This window comes from Lepeophtheirus salmonis, chromosome 13 (genome assembly GCF_016086655.4).
Source record: "Lepeophtheirus salmonis chromosome 13, UVic_Lsal_1.4, whole genome shotgun sequence".
Taxonomy (NCBI): domain Eukaryota; kingdom Metazoa; phylum Arthropoda; class Copepoda; order Siphonostomatoida; family Caligidae; genus Lepeophtheirus; species Lepeophtheirus salmonis.
In genome coordinates this window covers 28811190-28833726 of record NC_052143.2, presented here as the reverse complement: position 1 = coordinate 28833726, position 22537 = coordinate 28811190, and the positions used below count along the sequence as shown (strand labels likewise).

The 22537-nt window shown below is 31.0% G+C and overlaps 1 protein-coding gene across 4 annotated transcripts in view; it reads right to left on the bottom strand.

Moving 5' to 3' along the window:
* Positions 1 to 415: 415 nt before the first annotated feature.
* The window catches only part of LOC121128237 (uncharacterized), a 30656-nt gene continuing 8534 nt past the window's right edge, over positions 416 to 22537 (bottom strand). The window contains exons 5-7 of one of the 4 annotated variants that reach the window (XR_005868109.2): positions 5818 to 8985; positions 2047 to 2340; positions 416 to 776 (exon numbers count right to left, since the gene is read on the bottom strand). Coding sequence is in view for 3 of the 4 variants with exons in the window: in XM_040723814.2 (XP_040579748.1) it covers positions 601 to 776; positions 5818 to 6898 (1257 nt within the window). In the remaining variant the exon portion in view is untranslated. Of the gene's footprint in view, positions 777 to 2046; positions 2341 to 5817; positions 8986 to 20657; positions 20808 to 22537 lie in introns of those variants that run through there. The other 3 variants (XM_071892844.1, XM_040723814.2, XM_071892845.1) reach the window with 3 other exon arrangements.

Below are 22537 nucleotides of genomic sequence, written 5' to 3'. Positions count from 1 at the left end.
AATTGATCATAACATTATAAAATCCTTGACTAAAGTTCCAAAGCTAACCAAACCGGTGAGTGTTATTGGTTTTAATGACAATTTGAATTTTTTTAAATAAACTGAAATCTCACTCCATATCTAGCAGTGATATAGACAGCAGTTGATCTTCAATTCTTCTCCGAGTCCAACAAGAACCCTATACTTATAACTCTGCAACAATTCATCAGTGATACTCTTCATCTTTAACACACTCTAAAATTGGACACCCAGGTACACACAGTAAAATTAAATTTTAAAAGAAGTAGATCTTTATTGTGACATTTGACCTTTAAAGTATACTTTATAAAATTAAAATGGGATTCGACATACCAAATGATATTCAGATCCTATGAAAAAAATAAGTTTGTAAATTTTCAATGAGTGAAACTCAAGGTTGTCTATTTATAAATATTATATTTCGATTTATATATACATTGAAATGCCATTAATATGAAACATGGGATATTTATATATAATATTGGTTTCTGAGAAATCCAAATACTTATAATCAGAGATTCTACATCTTACAAAATAAAGAATAACTCTGATAACTAAATGATAATATAAAAAATAACCGAATTAATCTCTAGGGCATTCGTCCGAGCAATATCCCCAAACTTGATTGGTCGTTGTGTAAACTTTTCCACACCAATAGGCATTGTAGTTTTGTTTCGTGCATGTGAAGTAAACTTTACCCTTGTAGTGAAATGGAAATATACAATGGCCATCTCCATTTTTGAGGGGGCATTTTAGCTCTGAAACATAATTTAAAATTATACCATATTAAAAAAAGTATAAAATATAATTAACAGTTAATTTAAAAAAACGGATTAAAACAAGTGCAATAGACGAACAACTGTGTCAACAATACATCGTTACCTCCATTGTATTTTGCAACTTTTTTCCTAGAAAAATAACAGCTAGAAAAAAAACCAAAATCAGTTAGTTGTAGCCTGCCAATTCTCCCCAGCAATAAAATGAATATTAACAAATTATTGAGAATGATTCTTTACAGCTTTAAATTCAACCAATCAACCTTTAGTATACAAATGACATCGACAGCAAACAAAAAATACAGTGTACATTTTTATGTTAAGTTGGGGTACTATATCTACTATGTGTGTATAGACAATTTATTTCGAAACATTTTGCTTTTTATAATGTTCAAGCCTCAACAACTCATCCTTACAAAATAAAGATGTTTTGTGATTATAAATATGCTTTGCTTTTAGAAGGAAAGTTGTCATGATATATTAAATTTTTTTAAGCATGAATATTGCTAACGTGGCATTTTCTCTCTCCCAAAGAAAACAAATATTAAATCACAGAACCTATTCATTTTGGAAGGGAGTTTTGTTGATGTTGGAAGATTATAACTGTCAACGGTGCTAACCGGTAGTATTTGGACATGTTAAAAATGAAAACCGTAAAGCAACATGGTAACCCTGACAATTTAGGCAATGTTTTTCGAGGAAAATTGCTTAGCTGCCGTGATCAGCTACAAGCAGCTGCGATGAGAGGAGGAAGGGGAGAAGGAAATCAACAAGGATAAAGGGAAGAATTTAGATCAGCTAAAAACAGCTGCGATGAGAGGAAGAAGGAGAGAAGGAAATCCACAAGGATAAAGGCAAGAATTACTCCGATGTCAGTTCTCTATTCTACTCCAACAAGGACTTGCAATTCATGACTCCGCAACAAATCCTCAGGGTGACTCTCTGTCTTTTATGAGCATACGCAAATGTTTGATCCGGGATGTATGTATAAATGACAGCTTGTATGTAGTAAAAAAGGCATTTCTCTCATCAGGAATTAAATAATAATGTCAGTAGCTTGGGAAACAAAAAATAACTCTTTCTTGTGCTAATTAAAAAAATAAAAAAAAAGTTGAGCTAAAAAATGAAGCAGATTAACAGCACTGATAATTTTAAAAGTTTTTCGAAAAAAATTGCATGTACACGCAAGATAGGTATATTAACCCATCTTTAGTGAGGTAACACCGTGACAAATTATTATTTAACTACAAACCTTAGTGATCCTATAACATGGGTACCATTGCCTTGAACTGAAGTATGTAGAATTATGAACAAATCATTAATTACATATACGGTATTATTACAACGTGAAACATACAAAGACTTTTAATGAGGTTAATTTATTGTTTGTTATAGATTATTTTAAATAAAAAAGAATATCACAAAATGTTTTTTTTAATATTTGTTACATAAATATTGTGTTAACGATGAGACGAGGATGATCAACAAGGAACTTCAATTCCAAACAATATTTCTAGAACCTTCTCGACACATTTTGTTTTTTTACCTAAATGAAGAAAAGTTAATTTTACTGCCTAGTTTTTTTATTATTATTCACTCTTCCCGTTTTTATGTATCCTTCATTTCTAGCACTCTTTGATTAATTATGTAAAAATCCCTTGACACATTTATTGGTTAATTTTAAATACGCAAAGGGCATTCACGAGCAAATGTGACTACTTAGAGGGGTATCCGACCAAGAACCAAGTATATTCTTGTTAGGGAGTAAGGGACTAATTTTAAAAACCAAAAAATTTAATTATGTGCCAAGAAGGCATTAAAAACGTAATAGAAAACGTGGACATAAAGTTTACTGGGTGTAGAAAAAGTAATGAGACCTTCCAAAATACAGTTTTGAATAGGTTTTGTTGATTGAATCTTAAATTTCCGATTATTTTTGAATAGCTTAGATTCTAAGCCTTTGATTAAGGCTCATGTTGTTAACAAAAAATCTGTATCATTCATGATGGAGGCAAGAAGAGCCATCACAGGCAATTTAATCCGCGCCAAGAGGACCATCATGCAGGCTTTAAACTTCAGCAAGGCCACAGTCTGTCGTATCAGAAATCGCTTGGCTGATGGAGACAACCTTAAGAACAAATTGTTGGCATAGTCGACCGAAAGTCTGAAGGAAGGTCGCTTACAGAATTGAAAGGCCACTCCTGTCCCAACGTCAAAAAGAACTCTGTCTTGAGCGATGCCAATAACTCTTGAATAATCTGAACCACAATAACAACCCGGTATTTTTTTTTCTCTGATGAAAAGACCTCTACCGTTGACCCTGTCAATAACAAGCAAAATGATCGGTTGGTATGCTTTGGCAAGGCTGACAACAGTATCGAGACAGTCACCAAGACCACACATTGGGCCTCTGTGATTATGCTGGGGATTGTGGCATCAACTGGAGAAAAAATGCATGTAATTGTTGGATATCGATTACCCGCCGGTTATTGTATTGAAGGAAAATGTGGTCCCATAGATTCCCAATACAATGAGGAAGTCTAACAAGCCCACGTACGTATTTCAGCAGGATGGGGCTCCAGTTCGTACTGCTAATATTGTACAAGAGTGGATGGGTAGCAATATAAAGTTCTGGTCGAAGAACCTTTGGCCCCCTCAGAACCCAGAATTGAATTCACTGGATTACTCCATTTGGTGGCAAATTGAGGAAAAGGCCTGCAGAGTCCTCAATCTGAATATTGAAGCCCTGAAGACCTCCGTTAAATAGCAGTGGAGCATTCATATTTAATGCCCATTGTAATAGTAAAATATTACAAAATAAATTTTTCTTTGTACAACGTCATCCTCATCAATTATGAGTATTTTAATGACTACTTATTAGCAGGCCTGAGTACTTTTTCTTCACACAGTAATGCAATATTTTCTAAGAAAGCCTATTGAAATGATAAATGAATGGAGCAACGTAACTCAATGGACAATGCAATCGGAAAAATGATTATCTCCAAATCAGTGTGTGTTGGTTCGACTCCAGGTCACTCCTAGATAAGGAAATGTACATAATGTATATGGACATCAAAGGTCTTGGTCTCATTCTTTGGTCAAATGGGGTTAATCGTAATACAATAATGTTCCTTATAGAGTGTGCAAGTTATCTGTGCCGCAAAAATTATTTTTTTATATCAATTATCTATCAAATTAAAAAAGTAAAACCAGATTCTGAAATCTTGGTGAATTCTAATTAAGTTTTTTTTCAATAAAATCACCTCCAGTTTGAAAAACAGCCTCAGGTGTGAATTAAAAAATTGTAAATTATATATTTTTAGAAAAAAAAATCTTTAAAACAAACTTTATTTTTATATACGAGGCCAAAAGTGTTAACGGGCCTTCACCACTTGGTTCAGGAAAATTCCTGGAATTCCTTATGATCCGACTGATAAGTTCTGTAATTGTGTTTCAGGGGGTTTGGTTGGTTTGTCGTTCAACCAATTTAGATCTGGCAAGTTTGGAGGCGAAAACTCTGGCGAAAAGAAGTTGTCAAAATTGTCTTGGAGCCATTTGAGACTCAGCTTGCATTGATGTTGCCTAAAAATCACCTTTAGATGCCTCAAACTTCCTCCTAACTTTGTTAACGAACGTCTCAACAAGTCTAAGAGTTTGAATCACTTTTATGTTGTCGCTAACGACACGGATACCAAGGGGTCCTATGTGCCTGTTCCAAATATTCGGGACAACGAATTTGTCAATTGATTCTATTTTTTCCAAGTGGTGCAAGTTTGAACAAGCTAAATAACAAAATAAGTAATCTGCTAGCTAATTGCCCACCTTTTGGCTAGAGAGTGTGCCAAGGCTCCCTTGATAGATATCTTGTGCATATAATCAACTCCATCTGACCAATTAAAAGAACATTAAAAAACAAACAAAAAATAAGTCTGGGAAAAACTAAACTTGTTAAGGGGGAAGAGGTGACAAAAAATTTGGTTCTTTGGAGGGGCGAAGATAAGAACCACGAAAGTCCTTATGGGAGAAAGAGGGGACGGGGGAGATGTTATAATTATGTTTAAACCCCGCTGGTATATGAATGAACCCTAATTAAAACTTTAGGAACAATTTATTCATTCATTGATTGCACAATAGATGGAAGCACACAACAGAGCAATTCCATTTTTTTTACCCTTCACAATAGTGCTGTTACTATTTTACTATTTTGTAGAGATTTTGTTACATATATTAATACTAGTATGCCGTACTTTCCTGTTCTTTTTTTACTTAAGTTATATACCATTTTTTCATAAAGACCGCAGTGCATAAGTGATATTTACTTATATTCAGTTATCAACAAAGCGACAGATAGTGGCGTCGCCCTAGGCCTAAATAGTACAACTCCCTGAATAATAATATCATTTAATATAATACATATGTTTGTTACTCACATATGTAGTGGGGGCTACAAAAAATTATGTTACGGCTCCAAGCTAGGGGCTGTCCCCTGCGGATAATATATATATATATTTTTAGTTTGCTTGTGACCTATAACATGTATAGGAGGGGTTAACCAAATGTATGTTTAGTGTGAGATGTAGCTCAGTAGTTTGATGATTTTTTTTATTCAATAAAATAATACTTTTATAATTAAAGGATAATTTTGTTGTGCTATGTTTGGAGGGGTTATAAATTTCAAGGGTTATGCCATCGGCAGGGCTTTTTTTTCTTTTAACGTACGTGGGCACCAAACAAAACCAGTCATTAATCATTCATATTTATTGATAATTCAATCATGAAATCATGTATCACGTCAGTAACTCATTACTGTTGGTTCATAATACATGTAATTAATTACGTAAGTTATTTTTTATTCTAAATTTTATAGGTGTACATACCTGTTGCCAAAGAGAAAATTTAAATAGAATGAGATTTTTTAAAGTTAGATTTGTACTTTTACAATGAATTACGTTTTGTTTTAAAGATGATATAAATAATTAAATATAAATTTAATACTTTTTCGCCTGTATTCAAATACGCTTACTTGATACAACCTCTGTTGTTTTAAGGGTCGTCGCCATGGTTGTTGTTGTAGTTGTAGAGGAGAGGGTAGTTGTTGATTTGCGTGTTGATGACTTAATCATTTCAGGTTTTAATATAGTTGTCGCATGGGGTAATGTTTCTAGTAGTTGATCCATTAAACTTGATTCTGTTTTGGGACTGTTCATAATAGACGTAGAGGATTTTAGTTTCTGAGTTGGAGCTCTATGAGGGGTTGTGGATAATTCTGGAGTTATCCGATCGGTATACTTATTTGTTACTTTGTTGGTTTTTGGTATTGTAGTGGTTTTATGATGAAAGTTTAAAGGGACGGTTGGGACATCTGTGATTTCAGATAAGGAATGAGCGCCTCTTTGTTTTTGAGTTGAAGAAAAGCTTTCATTAGGTTCTTCGAATGTGGTCAATGTTGTTGTTTCTTCCATAAGGATGGCATTAAAAGACGTTGTAGTACTTATAATGGATTCTTCTTCATCGTTCGAAAGCTCTTTGGATTTAAGATATGAGGGATTAATAAGAGACATAATAAGTTCAAGGGGCGCAGTTATACCAACTTTACTCCCAGTAGTTATAATATCACTAGTTGTCGTCAACCGACTTGCATCTTTTGTACTTTCTTTGTTTGGAGAATTACTCTCTGTTGAGGGGTTTGATTTACTATGATTAGTGTTAGTTTCAATTTTATTTGTGGTAGGTTCATTTGCAGTGGATTTGGTCCGTGTTATAGAAGTAGATAATCGTGAGGACGGTTCTACAGATTCGTCTTCTGGAGAAGCCTTAGCGGTGGTGTACTCTTCCGTTTCTTGACTATTTTCACTAGTCCAAATTGTTGATGTCGTAGTTGTTGCGTCTTCCGATTCATTATCTGAATCTAAAAGTTCTTCTAACCACATAATATTATTAAAGTCCATTTGACCACTCCTGAATGAGTTAGCTCTTTTCTTTGACTCTGGAGTTAATGATGTCTGAGTTAGGGGTTTGCTTGTAGACTGTATTCTTTTATCTGGAGTGACAATAATTTCGGTTGATGAAGGACTAGTATTCAATGTAGTAGAAATGGTTTTCATTTGTCCCAGATTGTTGGTGTATTTGTAAGAAAGTGAGGAAAACTTTTCGTTGATTGTAGATAATTCTGAATTTAATGGGTTGATCAAGGTGGTAGTTGATAAAAAGGAGTAGAACTATCCTTATGATCACAAGGTCGGAAGTTTGGTTCCATTGTAACTTTGTTAGGAGTAATAAGAATATTATCTGTGGATACTCTAATGGAGTTATCTTTAGTTGCAAATCCAGATCCTTTTGGTGAATCAATGTTTGACTCGACATTTTGTACATCACCCTTTGGAGTTGTGCTTTGAATGTCCTTACTATTAAAGTTAAACAAAGTGGACCCCTGGGTTTGTAGCGCTCTGACCGGTATATCCTTTCTAGAATTTCCTAACTTACTTTGAACGGATAAGGTAGAATCATTATGTTCCAATAGATTTTGAAGGAAAGGAGTGTTCGATGTCCCAGGACTATTTATATTTTTCATATCAAGATCTTCTGAAGTACTTTCGGGATTTATTTTATTTGAATTACTAACTGTAGATGCTTCCATAACAGAATGGTTCTCCAAAGAATCATGTACTGTGCTTTCAGTTTTCTGATCAGTCTTTTGTAAAGAAGATTCTTGCATAAATTTTGGCGTTGTATCAACAATTTGAATATTTTGGGGGTTGAATAAAGATGATGAATCAGTTTGAATCGATATGTAAGTCGAATCCAATGAAGGACTTGTGGATTTACTTATATGATTTTCCATTTGATTTCTTGTGAAAGAAGCTGCAGTTGTTTCCAAATAATTATGACCAACCTCTGAATTATCGCTCGTTATTGAAGTCGTTATTTTAGAAACTTGTTCTTGAGGTTTACTCTGGATCTCATTAGTTTTTGAATCGTCCATTTTTAACTCATCCTGTAGACCCATGTCTGTGTTTTTCGAGTAAGGAGATGATTCAGTTTCTGGAATTTCATATAGATTAGTTGTGGACTTGTCAATTATATTATTTAATAAGATAGATCTCTGATTTATTTCAGGATAATTCTTTTCAGAGGAGGAAGACTTGGTTGTTTGTTGTTCATGCATTTGAGTTGGGTTCTGAATATCTTTGCTGTTTGAGCTGGGGATGAGGGGTTCCTTGTTTTGAAAGGGTTTTAATTGTGTATTTGTTAATAAAACATCTGATTCATTTTTAGGGAAAATAGGAGTAGTGTTGTTTATAAGATTTTGACTATGAGGAACATTAAATGTCTCAGAAATCCCTTGGCTTTGCATATCACTACTTGGAGTCGTTTTTTCGTATTCTGGATTTATTGAATGGATGTCAACACTATTAGGAATTAAATGTAAGCTCGAGTCAGTATATCTACGTGCAACGGTTGAATCGATTTCATTTATGACTTTGTGTCCAAATGGATATTCAGTTGATGTAGTTAATTTCAAGTATATCCCTGGTGATGAGTTAGAGATGGAGCTACTAGCTAAATCTTGATGATTCTCTGTTGTTAGAGTCAAATTATCTGTAGTTGACTCTTCATCACTCACTGGTTTAGTGACACTTTTCTGATTCTCGTGACTAGAAGTATCTCCTTTATTTAGTAAAATTCTGGATAAAATGTCCTTAATGGATATTGTCGTTGGGTCATCCGACTCACTTTTGATTGATGAAGGAGCTGTCAATTCTCGATAATAAGATTGGGTGACAGCATAAGTCTCGTTAGTTTGATCTAATTGGCTATTAATATTACTTTCGATATTTAAAAAATATCGTCTGGGGGATATCCATTATGGGAGTGCTATTACCAAGATCAGAGTTATTATGTACCAGGAATAGTGGGAGTTCTTTGGTTATTTCTTTATTTCTATATCTATTTAATGCTGCAAGAAGAGTCGATAGTGATGAGCTGCTCATGTTATTATCATGGTGGGGATTATCATTGTCTGACACATTATGTTTATTTAGACAATTAATATCACAAGGGATATCTATTCCGATGTAAACACTAGTAAAAGAGCACCAATACTTTTCTGAACCAGCCATTTTTATACATTCGTTATAAATTTTTCCATAGTATTCGAATGGAAAGACGCAGTATGGATTGCATTTCGCATCTGTGAAGAGGATAAATTATCATAAATTACAGTAGAACCGAACAAAATTTGAACTTTAAAAGTTGATTTGAAGCTTACAACAAAATAAATGGTTTAAATTAATAGTTTTTAGTATATATAGAGGACCTAAAAGGCCAAAATTCAGTATAGGTAGAAATGAAATAAAAGCAATATTGTACATAATTCCAAAAAAGAAGAAAAACGAAATTTATTTTTTATTTTATGCAGGGTGTTTAGATCTAACCTGCACTTGATTGCGCCGGCAATTTTGTTATGATGCAGCTGTTTGTTAATGCATTTTTTGTGCCGGAAGAAACGTTGTTGTATCGACAAAATTTATTGATGTGTTGGCCATCATTGTGACAGCTGCTGTAGATCAAACAAATAATGAATTTTCAGAGGAGGAACGGTGTTGCTCTGTGACAATGATTTTTGTCTACAACAAAATTGAGATTACAAATCAGGGGATTTCAAATGTCTCAAAATATCGACCTGGTGTCTGGCAACATGACTCAGTACCTTGTTAATTCTCAGACAGGTCCCAGAAGTGGATGAGTGAGCACTGCTATGACTTCATTAGAAGGATATATGACTCCCCACCCCCTCCCCAAGCAGTCCAGATGTATCTTTTTTGTCTGAGGCTATGTTTTATGAAAAATAGATAAAAAATATCATACCAACACGGACTCTTTGATAGCCTCCATCAAGGAGACAATGCCTAACATGCCAAAAAACAGTCTCGTCAATGCCTATTTCTCATTTCGAGCCCGTATCTTGGCTCTGATTCATGCTGGAGCAGATGGCAATAGGTACTTTCGCCTTAAGCTATTTTGACTTAGGACAAATTTCCTCAAACTAAAACCCACTTTGCCTCATTGATATTTCGTCTTACAATATAAATAAAATGATTAAACTGTTCCCCAAAATACCGATGCACACACCAACAAACTCCAACAGGACAACGATTCAAACAGAAGAAGTACTAATTACTATTGCGTTATTAATTATTATTAGACATGATAGACCAATTATGTTGGAAAATACACATGGATTGACGAGCATCATAATATGAGGAAAAAGCATAGTTCATTCAGTATTCTAGCATAAAACAACCATTTTACGGGATTTAAGTTCCATCAATATTCTGGCATGAAACAACCATTTTACGGGATTTATAGTAATACAGTTGACATATTTTGATTTAAAAATTCAAAGGTAACATCAAGTTGATCTAAAAGTAAACATAACGACGTATAAACGTCATTTATTTATATTTTAAGGTGAAATATCCTTGAGGCAAAATGGCTTTTGACAAAATGTCCTGATGCAAAGAAGTTTAAGGCAAAAGTACAGCACACTGATGCAGATACATCAAATGAGCTCTTTCTCAACATTGGTATGTAAAATTCAAGTCAATTTTCCAGTAAATATGCTGAAAAATGTGAGCTCAGTGACAATTTATATATTTTTGAACAATGCACCGATTTGATCTTAACATACTGTATATACATACAGCCCAATATTCCATTAACATATTTGAGCTAATTACAGGCCTTGTATTTAAATTTGTCGAATAATCTAAGATACTCAATAACTTTAATTAAGTTTATAAACATTATTTGATTTGAAAGACTTATATTGGCTCCGATATGTCCCTTTTTATATAAAATATATCAATTTATCATTTTTTTATATTGATGAGCAATTTTTGCTTATGAAAGTGCATTTTGATGCACCTCCAAAGGATCTGTTCAAATAAATTGATGATAGAATTTAAAAATAATTTGACAAAGAATAATAATGTAATCCATACTCAGTTCAACTGACCTATTGACATATTAGAACCAAATACTTTTTTTTTTAAATAAACCCCTATTTATTTATGCATTTAATAAGTTCCTTTGGCGTAAAAATAATTTAATGATGTGTATTTCCTTTGCAAATAAAGCCTCTAAAATTTTGGTGGTATTTAATCCTTAAATTGCATTTTATCGGGATTGAATAATGGCATATAAAGTAATAGGTTGAGGAAAAAGTAATTTCGTATTTCTCGCATTTTTTTAAATAAAGTATATTTAGTTCATTATTGGTCATATCGGATCATACGATACAATTTTGTAAAGGTGTTAATATATACATACTAAAAACGCTATTTGAACAGTATTGAGGTAGGACAGTTCAGCAATCAGTCGTGAGTTATCATGCATTGAGTATGGAGGGCTCAAAGGTAGAAATTTGGAAAAAAAATTATTTTTACTACCTCAAAGCGATCAAGAAAATTTGAAATGTATACGGGTCCGGTACTCTATCGGTTTGTGTTGTACAACAGTGGTTTAAACAATTTTGTTCTGGTGTAGTGTCTGTGAATGATGCGCCAATTACTGGCAGGCTTGTTGTAGAAAATGTCTATAAATAATGGAAACTTTCGAAATAGACCGTCATGTTAGCAGTCGTAGCATCGCCCATTAGCTGAACATCGTTCATAAAACTATTTTGAGGCATTTGCAGAAGGCTGGATACAAAAAGAAACTTGAATATGAGAGAAATTGTGTTTCATCAAGACAATACCAGTCCGTTCAATAATTTGATGACGTACCAGAAGTTCCGGTAGCTAAGATGGCAAGTTATTATGCATCCACCCCACAACCCAGACTATGAGACTATCCCCTATTCCTGTTCCACGCGCTTGGATGTCACTTCTTTTACTGCAGGTTCACTACTTTGTGTGTGTCATTGTATTTTGAGAAGTCGAAGCAGTGAAAAGGCAAAAATAATCAATTGAGTTTGAGGAATAACTACCGTAATAAAAGGCTCAGTGACTTCATAACAGTGGATTACCATTATGTCATATAGTTACTGAGTTCGATGATCCCAAAAATGAAGCGATTTTTTTTTCAGGGGTACTAGATTATATGAATAGTTTATATCAATTTTATTATATTATTATTTATCAAAAATAGGTAAACTTCTGAAAATGGTTTGTGCTAACATACATGACTTCTAATTTGATTATAAATTCAATAAAATAAAAACAAGTTTCCCCTTGCTAGAAATATTTGAAAATGTCGTTGATGATGTGTCTAATTATCAATTATTTGCTAATCGGATTACTAAAATGATTCAGGAATTACAGATGAATAACTTCTTAAGATGAAAATTGTCATTGTTTCACATTCAATATGGCTCATAACGGTAAGATACGACTCTATATCTCAAAGCAGAGACTGGTTGGTTGGTTGGAGATAAAACTAAAAAGTTGCCTGTTATAGTAGTGGTCATTGAGAATTGAATAAAAAATATTCCAGCATTCGAAAGATAAACCATATATAAAGTTATTTTGAATACTGTTCCAAGAAAAGGATCTAATTATACAAAAATCTACATATTAAAATGAAGGATCTTATTTGGAACCTAATATTTTTTTTTCAATTACAACCCTTTTTCAACAGCGGGAGACTGGTATCTCATATTTTGATTCATTTATCATTGCATTATTTTTCATAAAGTTTCAGATATTTTTAAAATATTAAACACAATAATAGTAGATCTCTAAAATTTATAAAAAACATTTTATTAAAGGGCTTTATGTTCGTCCTTCAAAATATGTCATCTATTAAAAATTGATAAAATAACATACTACTTATAATATTATTTTCATTTATGGATAGTTTAAGTTTTTGATTACTTATTTAATATTTGTCTATGTAGCATAAGAAATAATTTCTGAATATTTGGTTCTGTTGTGAAAAATAGACAAGTGATGGCAGTTAAAAACTTTTAGGACACTGGTTTCCCTCTTGATTTAAAGGTTTTATTGTTTTTCTTATAAACATTTGTCAGGATTATACACTTATCGTTTGTTTTTCTATTTTTAAAAGTATTCATATTAAGGTACACTTTATTAGTGGACGGATTAGCAATTAAAATATTCACAAAAATAAAAGAAACTTTAATAATTACTCATATATTTTGTATGAATACTTTATTATTGAATGCAGAGTAGTTCATAAGCTAAATGATAAAAAGAAAACAAAGAACAAGATATATTATCTATTAGAGACCAAATTTATAGCGTTTTAAACAAAATAGACAGTACTGATGAAGAGGATATTGACAATTTATTAAATGACTCTGACACTTAATTTAAAGCTGATTGACTCGTTATAAATGATACTTCAAAATCTTCACTTTCATTATTATCTCAATTTCTATCTGAAGATTGGTTCTCAAAATTTGTGTACTACAACTGTAAAGGTCTACAACAGAGGCATGTGGGGATTCGATCTCATGGATCAAAGAACTGCTTCATAACACCTAGAACACAAGTCATCCACACCATTTTATAAATGAAACTTCTTTGATATTCTAGATATAGCATGCGTAAATAGTTACTTCTTTTTCACTTGAAATGTACAAATAAATTATCGCTTATTAACTACAAAGTTATTATTGCCAACAGGCTCATTAAATAATATAAAGTGCGTCAAAGGGAAGTCCAATCTTTTAGAGAAATAAAAACAAAAAATATAATGGACAATCATGGTGAACATTTACTGGAGTTGGAACAAAAAAGATTGATTAGACATAAATAATCTATTATACTTATTTATATTTAATTAGAAAACTTTTCAGCAACCTTTTTTATTGCTCATTAATTAAATATTTTATATCAGGAAGAAAATTTTAATTAAATAAATCAATCAAAATTAAACTTATTTTTATATACAAATCTGTTTAAGTTGTCATATAAGGTTAGTTTTTTAGTTGTATTTATAATCTAAAGCAATATAAAAAATACTAAATTCCAAATATGATCCTTTGTTTTACTTAGCTTTTCTTATGATTGGACACATTTTTGTAGTAAATGTACTCTAGATAACTTAATATATATAATATCTTTTAAATGCTAAAAGGTTTTAATCTTCTTTTCTTTTTCGAGGTTTCATTGATTTATAATATTGTTCCGAGGAATTAATTAGTAAAATAATATCGCAATTATCATAAAGATGAAGAAATAGAATATAACAAAGAATGACGGTTGTGAGTAATAGTAAGGGAAATTCTTTGAAACCACAACAGCAGACAAGAGAAATTTGATAGTTGACCAAAAGATTCGAAAACATAGTATTTCCTGCTATAGGAAAATAGCGATTTAACAATTTTTTTTCCTCCAATTAATGGCATAATTTGGATCGCATTAGTTATTACATCATATCAACCCGCACATCATTATTGTTGGCCTGATGTCAAACATTCGACACAGTCAAAAAAATACACGTGCACGAGTTCTCTCCCATACACACAAGCATTGCAGACGTTAAGATTATACATAGTAGTTTTCCAAAATGCAATTACCAATATGCACGCCAAGCTCAAACTTGGTGTATTATTATATAAAGAACGTGTCGGTCCATAATAAAGATAATTTATTCAACTACCATCCTCTTCACAATAGTTGTATCCTCACCTAACAATTACTATACGCGTATGTTATTTAAATAATAGATATATATATCTATATAGTCCCAGGTTGAACGTGCCGAATTTGGGCTCTATAATCGTCCTCCAGAGGGGCAACTTTTACAAAAATCCTCCAAATATCGGAACAATTCTTAGATAAATCATTTAAATTGTGACTCCGAGCAAGAAACAATTAGAGAAGCTGGTAATTAAATTATGAAGGAGAGTGAGGAATGTCCCAACAAGGAAAATAGATGGTTTTTCCTGTAGTTTTTTATAATAGAACTAATTTAGGTATGTCAGTTATCTGAATATTTGTATCATAGATCCTTCAGATCTATGATACTTTTTTGAATTATAATTATTAAGGATAATTGATTTGAGTTATAGTCTTGTAAAAATAATAGAGACGGACTTAGTCTACTGCTTAAATCTTATATTTTATTAAAAGCTTATAAATAATTATATATCATTTGGGAAAACGTGAAAGTGAGAGGATTCAAGTTCGGAGCATACTCAGGAATCTTATACAATTTCAGAATTAATAATTCCTGCATTGAATTAAAGTCAGAATAATCTCTCAAATCCATTATTAATATTTTGAAAGACCAAATAAAATTTAAAAATTGGAATCAAACATGAATATACTACATAAAATGATATGTTCCTAAATACTCTATCAACATCTCTAAATTTATATAACTATGGTAATAAATTATAATGATTACAATATACATTAACAAAAAGTAAAGATATTTCAACCCCCATCTATGTATTAATATACAAAACTATTCCAATTCGAATCTTATGGTCAACTATTTCTTCTTTTTTGCCAACTTAAGTTCTTTTTGACATTAATCGCTCTATCTAAATTATCTCTATGACAATAATAAAATAAATAAACAATAGGAACTGACAAAAACAAATACCGTGTTGGAATCTTCAAATATTATTCAGCAAAAAACTTATTAAAAATTAATCCCCCTTAATGCAACCTGGGCCACTTTTTTTGAGATATGGCATCCCAGGGATATATTGTTGCTACATTTACTTTCCGTCTATTTAAGTAAATATGACTGTGAATCGTAACTATACTTAAACAATGCGATTTTTAAAATCCGGTTTTAAAAACCAAACCTATTGCACACGATGGTTTTAATGGAAGTTTTTGTGTTCTATGGATTAAATAACAATAATAAATGTGGATTGTATGGAGTGGGCATTTTAAGTATTTTCTTGTACAGTCTAATGGATCAATAGTTCGTTCGTTAAAATCTTTTTAATAACGTGATTCGTGAACTGTTCAAAAGAAAGCCCAAAAATAAAACGTATTAAGTTACATAACCAACAGGTGAATGATAATGATATTTACGTCCTTTAAAATTTTATATTATTTTTTTTTACTATTTCATCAATTTTGTAATCGTAAATATTATAATAAATTGCTAAAAATACACCTATGAATAGATCAAGCGATAGAAAAATAAATCCCTGTTTTAAAATCATTTCAAAAACTTGCGTTTGATGTTTCAACAACATATAATTTGTTATTCTTATAGTAAGAAGATTAAATTATTATTTTTAATAAAAACTTCTACGAAACTTTATGAAAACTTTGGGAATGAAATTAATACCCATCATTTTTTGATGACGTTACATCTATTATATAAGTAAGTAATTACTACAATATTTAAATTTTGTAGATACCGTTGTACGCCTCAGTTAATGAGTTTTACTAATATCTGAAGTTCACCCAGTTTCAATCATTTAACCTCGTGTAGGAGGAATTATATTTTTTACGGTTATAAGTTTTAAAGCAAAATCTAATTGACTTTGTACAATATTACAACAAATAATATTGTATGAGTATTAGAGAATATTTGTAAGATCACGTGCTAAAATTAATATCTCTTCCTCAAAGACAACATTTTTGAACTGAAATAAAAAAGTTTTTGACTAAAAAATCTTAGGTACAGTAAGTGTTTTAATCTGGCAGGGCCGTAGATATTACATTTAACACATTCTACAAGTCAATTACAAAAAAAATACCAAAAGTAAAATGTGAATCGAACATTTTATCCATTAAACTTAGAAGTCATCTTTTTGACTCATTGCCTCAATCTTCGCATTGAAAAAATAGAAGAATCAAAGAAAGGAAGAGGAAATACAATTGAACAACTTATAAGTAAATTCATTTAATTCACTAAGCCTCGCTTAAAAATTTCTAAATATATGAATAACTTCAAACAATGGTTTATTTAAGTAAATAAAGAATTGCATTTAATAAGACTTAAAGAGGCGGGTACATACTACAAATAATTGACGAAAGGAGGGCTAATTAAGCTCAACAAAAGACCCCATTCTAATCACTCTTTGATTATAAATAAATGTTAGAATTCAATCGCTCAAATTATCATCATCTTTTTATTTGTTTCATTAATTTGTCAAAGAATGAAAATGAAGAATAAATCACAAAAAAAGGAAAAAATAAATAAAAATACGAGCAGAGGCTTAAAATAAGGTCCTGTCTTGACTTTGATCCTTCACTTCCTCCTAGTCCTTTGGACAATTTTTTGGACAAATAATCCATTCTTCATCCTTAACTTCTAACTTTGTTCCACACCAGTAATAATGGCTTTTGTAACGTGTACATTTATCGAAATAGACCCCTTTGAATCTAAAAGGAAATACACAATCCCCACAGCTCACTGAATGAAATAAATAAAATATTAGTTTTGTCCATAGTGAGAAAAAATAAGCAACTCAATTTCTACCTTGGACCATGCATGATCAAATGATAAACTTACTCTTAGAATCGATAACTTAAGTTTCAGGTGAGTTTATTCCCAAGTTTTCATTTTTAAAAGTTACGGAGTGCTATCATTACTATTCCTATACAGTGGGAAATTTGTCAGGATGAGGTTGAGTTTGATGATCAATTGGTAATCTATTTTGCAGTATATAATATAAGTTTGCCTACACGTGATACTTTCTCTTTCCATTACCAGAATTTGAGGCAGCAACAGTGGATAGTTGAAATTCAATTATTGCAACTTTTTAATAATAAGGAATAACTTTGCAAAGCGAAGAATATATTATTGAATTAGGAGGAGGAGGAGAAGAACTTAATCGATCAAAATTGATCAAATAATTTTCCTCTTAGGATTAGACGATCATTGGGATTTGGACTGTATATTTATATACAGAGTCATTTTCTATTTCATGAGTTGATGGATTTGATAACATGAAAGTTCCTTTCTATGATACCTATCAAGTTCATCTTGCAATTATACTATAATAGTTCATGGTAGATACAAGAAAAAGTTGTTTTGATTTTCTTAATGAGATGTGAACTCCTTCTTACTCATTTCTCAGTCCATAAATCAACTCCAAGTCCCTCCCCTACCACGGAATAGAGGATAAGGTACAAACTCACAATTTCATTCACATAATGAGACCTTTTTATTTACTTTCATGATCCTCTAATGTGCGAATTGTACGAATATCTCGCAAAAGTTAAGATCCTTCTCCACCGAATACAATAATATACTTTTTACTTTGTAAAGTTTTGCCCCCATTATTAAAAAGTTGCGATAATTCAATACCAACGTCCCGCTGTCGTCGTCTCCATTTTTGAGATAGAAAGAGAAAATATGACGGGCGCACAAACTTATACAATGCACCCTATTTTGTTACATTCTCGCCTACTTAATAATTTAAAGTAAATGGGTATTTCTGCTTCCCATTTTAAAATTTTTATCAAATCTATAGAACAATGCGGAAATATCACGCCTTGTAATAGCTCTTGGCAAATTTCTCAACTCTGTTTCTCAGTAGTAGAAATGGGAAAATTTCTGCAATCCCAGTATATATAAAAAATCTAGCCACTGCCGTTGTCTTTAAAAATTTGGCTGACAACATATCATAAAATGTCAGTTGATGATAATTGAATCTTTAAAATTGGAAATAATTTTATTTGAGCAAAAATATTTTATATTTTACCTAAATACACATTTAAATTAAAGCTAAATTTGTAGGGATTACTACAATTTCATATTTCTAACTATAAGCTCAATACTACATGAAAAACTCTTAAAATAAGAGAAAAAGGTCAAATTGACATGAATAAAACAATTTCAGTATTACTGAAGAAGAAGGATTTTCGTCTACCAAATAAATTATCCCCTTAAAAATAGTATATAAAACCAACTGACCAGATTATGGAGGTAGTGGCACTCTTCTTAATTATCTTTTTCATGACCAGTTTAAAAGTTACAAAAATTAAAAAATATATTTTAGGTGCAATACAGACGCAATAATCACGAATCAATTATTAAGAATTTCGTATGAAATCTGGTTTTAGAGACATTTCAAGTTTAACTTTTTGAATAATTTTTCCCTAATATTACATAAGAATTATTTTAATTTTCTGTGCAACTTTAAAATCAATATTAATAATGGGTTTCTAATTTTAGTGATAAGATTCAATCAGGAAAAAAGCAATGTTAAATGTAGAGTTGAGTAGTTTATAATGAAAAAAAGAGAGCAAGGTAAGGTGAGATTGAGACACCTAAATTAAGACCTTTATTATTATCAATTGCCTGTCATATGAGGGGGAGGGGAGAAAAAGAATAACTGCAACACAGAGGAGAACCTTTTACATGTAAACTTACATTAGCAAAGGGATAATATTGTCATTAAATTTCCATTCATACTACTCATATATTTATTCTACTTTTTATAAAAGGTACACCAATGATTGGCAATCATGCATACTTCAGAGGGAGAAGTTAGCACTACGACGACCAATTAAACAATGAACAAAAAAGAAAAAAGAGCACCCGCAACAACCGTTTTTCTTTACAAAATACTCAGCTCTATTTAGAGGTCAAAATTTTATATTTTGTGTGGATTTTGTTCGAAGATAAATAACTCGGAAAAACATGTCCGATAACCTAATCTAAAGCCTGATTAATTGTTTTGTTTTGTTTTTTAATTTAAAAAGGAAGCTTTCTTTCCTAGGGGACTATAGAGTAAGGCAACTCAACTGGTGCCCTTTGTTCTGATTACATACGATAATTTGTTATTTCAATTTGTTCTATTACATTTTTCTTTTAATGTTCCTTTAATTGGTTAGATGGAGTTGCACTGATTAAGTACAAGTAACCATTATAGTATTACATTTACTCCATCTAAACTAGGAATCTTTTGGTGAAATCCATAAACTTTTTTTTCTCTAGGAATCACCTAGGCGCGAACGTACACACATTGAATTCAAGAGAATAACTTCTTCCGAGTGCGTTCTCCATGAGCTACGACGGTTAATATATTGAAATAGCTGTTTGATGGTATAACATATGGGTCGAAATGTTATTTTTGTTGGACTGAACTTATTCCGTCCATTAAAAGAGTTCGATATAGACTGGTCTCATAGAAAAATTCGGTTTAGATCGGCCCAAAGGCCTAAGTATGTCGATACCGATTTTAAATCTAAATTTTTTATGACGTCATATTATCTTTTCAACGGTACAATGACGTTATGGGAAGCTTAAACAAAATAACGTGGATGAATTTTCATCCTGTCGTCCCTTTTGGAATACGAAACTCCTAACTCTTTTGATTCCCTCTATGTTCTAACCTTTGGAGAACTCAGAAATGAACTTATTCTGTTCCATATGAATTGAGAATTATCATCAGATTTAGCAGTTGTCAAATTACATGCATCTCTAAATTTCAAATTGTTACATATTTTAGTTTTATGGTTATACATAATTCCATATTCTCATATATAAATGTATAGATTCTGAATTATTCTAAATGATATATGTATGCAGAATTTTCTCTAGAAACGACCTTTTACTTTTTAGATTTTCAAGGTTATTTATTGCGTACTTTGGCTATATATTATTAGAACATTAACCATACTTAATATTGGCATAATATTCTTAATTTTTTCAAAATTAGAAAAAGTGGAAGTGACTGGGTTTGCTAATGAACTTTACATATTCATATATAAAATGATATTACTATTTACACTCATTAAAAACTGATTCGTTATCAATGCGTCATGTACTAGAAAAATTAGAAATGGAACTTAAAATACTTTCAAAAGTATCCAATCTCATAAAAATGAATGAGAAATACTCATGAATCTTAACAAGAGATTTGCATAAATAATCCTGAATACTCTTTGTAAAAGAAAATAACCTGTCTATGTATATAAACCATTTATTTAAGTGTATCCAAACTGTTTTGAAATTAGTTGTACATTTATAGCAAGACGACAAACATTAAATTTTAGCTTGGTATTTTTTTCCGAAAAAGGACTTCAAATACTTTCTGAATACAGCGACCTACATTACCTAAACAAAGAAAATATAAATGGATTAAATTTTACAAAATGGAAACAATATACAGGTGTGTCAAGATAAAAACAATCTTGAACAAAATTAAGAAAAGAAGCAAATCCCAATTTTGATTGATTTTTTTTTTTTCAGTTTTTATTCCTATGTAATATTTAATAAAAAAAAGAATGTTATGTAGCGTTAAAATGTTTCAAACTTATTTTTAAATTAAGTATATCATTTGACTAAGTATACTGTAAAATTAATATTAAATTTTACAGGAAGGAAGTTTAACCCCAATTTAAATTTGTTTTATATTCAATTTATTTTATAAGTATGTATTCCTTAGATTTAAGTCATCTAAACGACTTATTTATTTTTACTCTCGGAACTTTTCCTTCCTATAAAATATTCTTTACTTATTACAATTAGTCAAATAATTGACTGAATCGTATATTTTTAGAAATATCTTCACGCAACTTAATACTGCATATTTATTTAATACTATATAATATAATTAAAAGTTAAACTGAAAAAAATAATCAAAATCGAACGTTTTTTTACAATAACTTTTTTTTTAAATAGGTTTATTCTAAGTTTATTTGTATGACATAATGCAATTAAAAAAATATCTAATTTCCATATAAATTCTTTCATTTAATTAGTTTTTTGTATACTTAGACCAATTTTGTAGGAACTGTATATCTTATATTTCAAATGCTATAATATTTTTTATCAATTGGTATTTCTTTTAATTTTCATCTATACAGGCATTTCATTTCTAAATAAGGCTCTAAATAAAAATTAGACTCTAAAATTGTGGTTTAACAAAAGGATTTAACAATAGAACGACGAGGGTATAATTTTTGATACCCATTTGGGATTCCATAAAATATTGTGAGAATCTTCTTGATAGTATTTGTTTATAAGTTCTTAACTTTCATAATTAATTTTATAAAGTACAAAAAACACAAAATTCAAAATTAAAATTAGTATCAATTTTGCTCGAATAGTGAACACTATCATCACACTTGATATCCAATCATTTCACATAATATTTTTATTCTCACTTTGTGTAAGAGCAGGCTAAAGCAAGTTTAAACATGAATGAAAAACTCTAGAAAGGAATCCTGTACCTTTCTTGTAAAAATATAAAAATAGATTTTGCCAAACTAACCTGGCTGATTCCACCCGTTATTGTGCAAAGATGACCAAAAAAAATATCCATTGAAGAAATAAGGCATTATCTTGTGTACACAAGGTACTTTGACTCAGAACGGGATTATTTCGAATTAGAACAAGATAAACAATTATATCCAAGCACTTTAATTAAGTTCTTCTGATTCTGATGACTATCTTGAAGTTTTTGAAGAGCGTATCGGAAAATAGTTTTGTTGAATATTTTAATTATTAATGTATTTATATACAACTAATTAGAATATATTTAACATTTAAAAAAGTCCCAGGATGCAATAAAGTGACTCAATTCCCGCCTTTTAAGAAACATAGATCAACTGACTTATTGGGAGAGTTAATGTATGTCGTCAAGGGTAACACAAAAAAATAGGAAATCGAAAGTGTTCAGCCTGGTTTAGCCAAGAAAACATTTTGAAGGAAGTACAAGATAAATCATCATTTGAAAAACGTAACGTTATTACAGATACTAATTCAAAAAATAAAGGGAAATCATTTTAGATATTCACCATCGTTTAAAGATGGTCGTTCTATCCGTCGTTCTAGTGTTCATT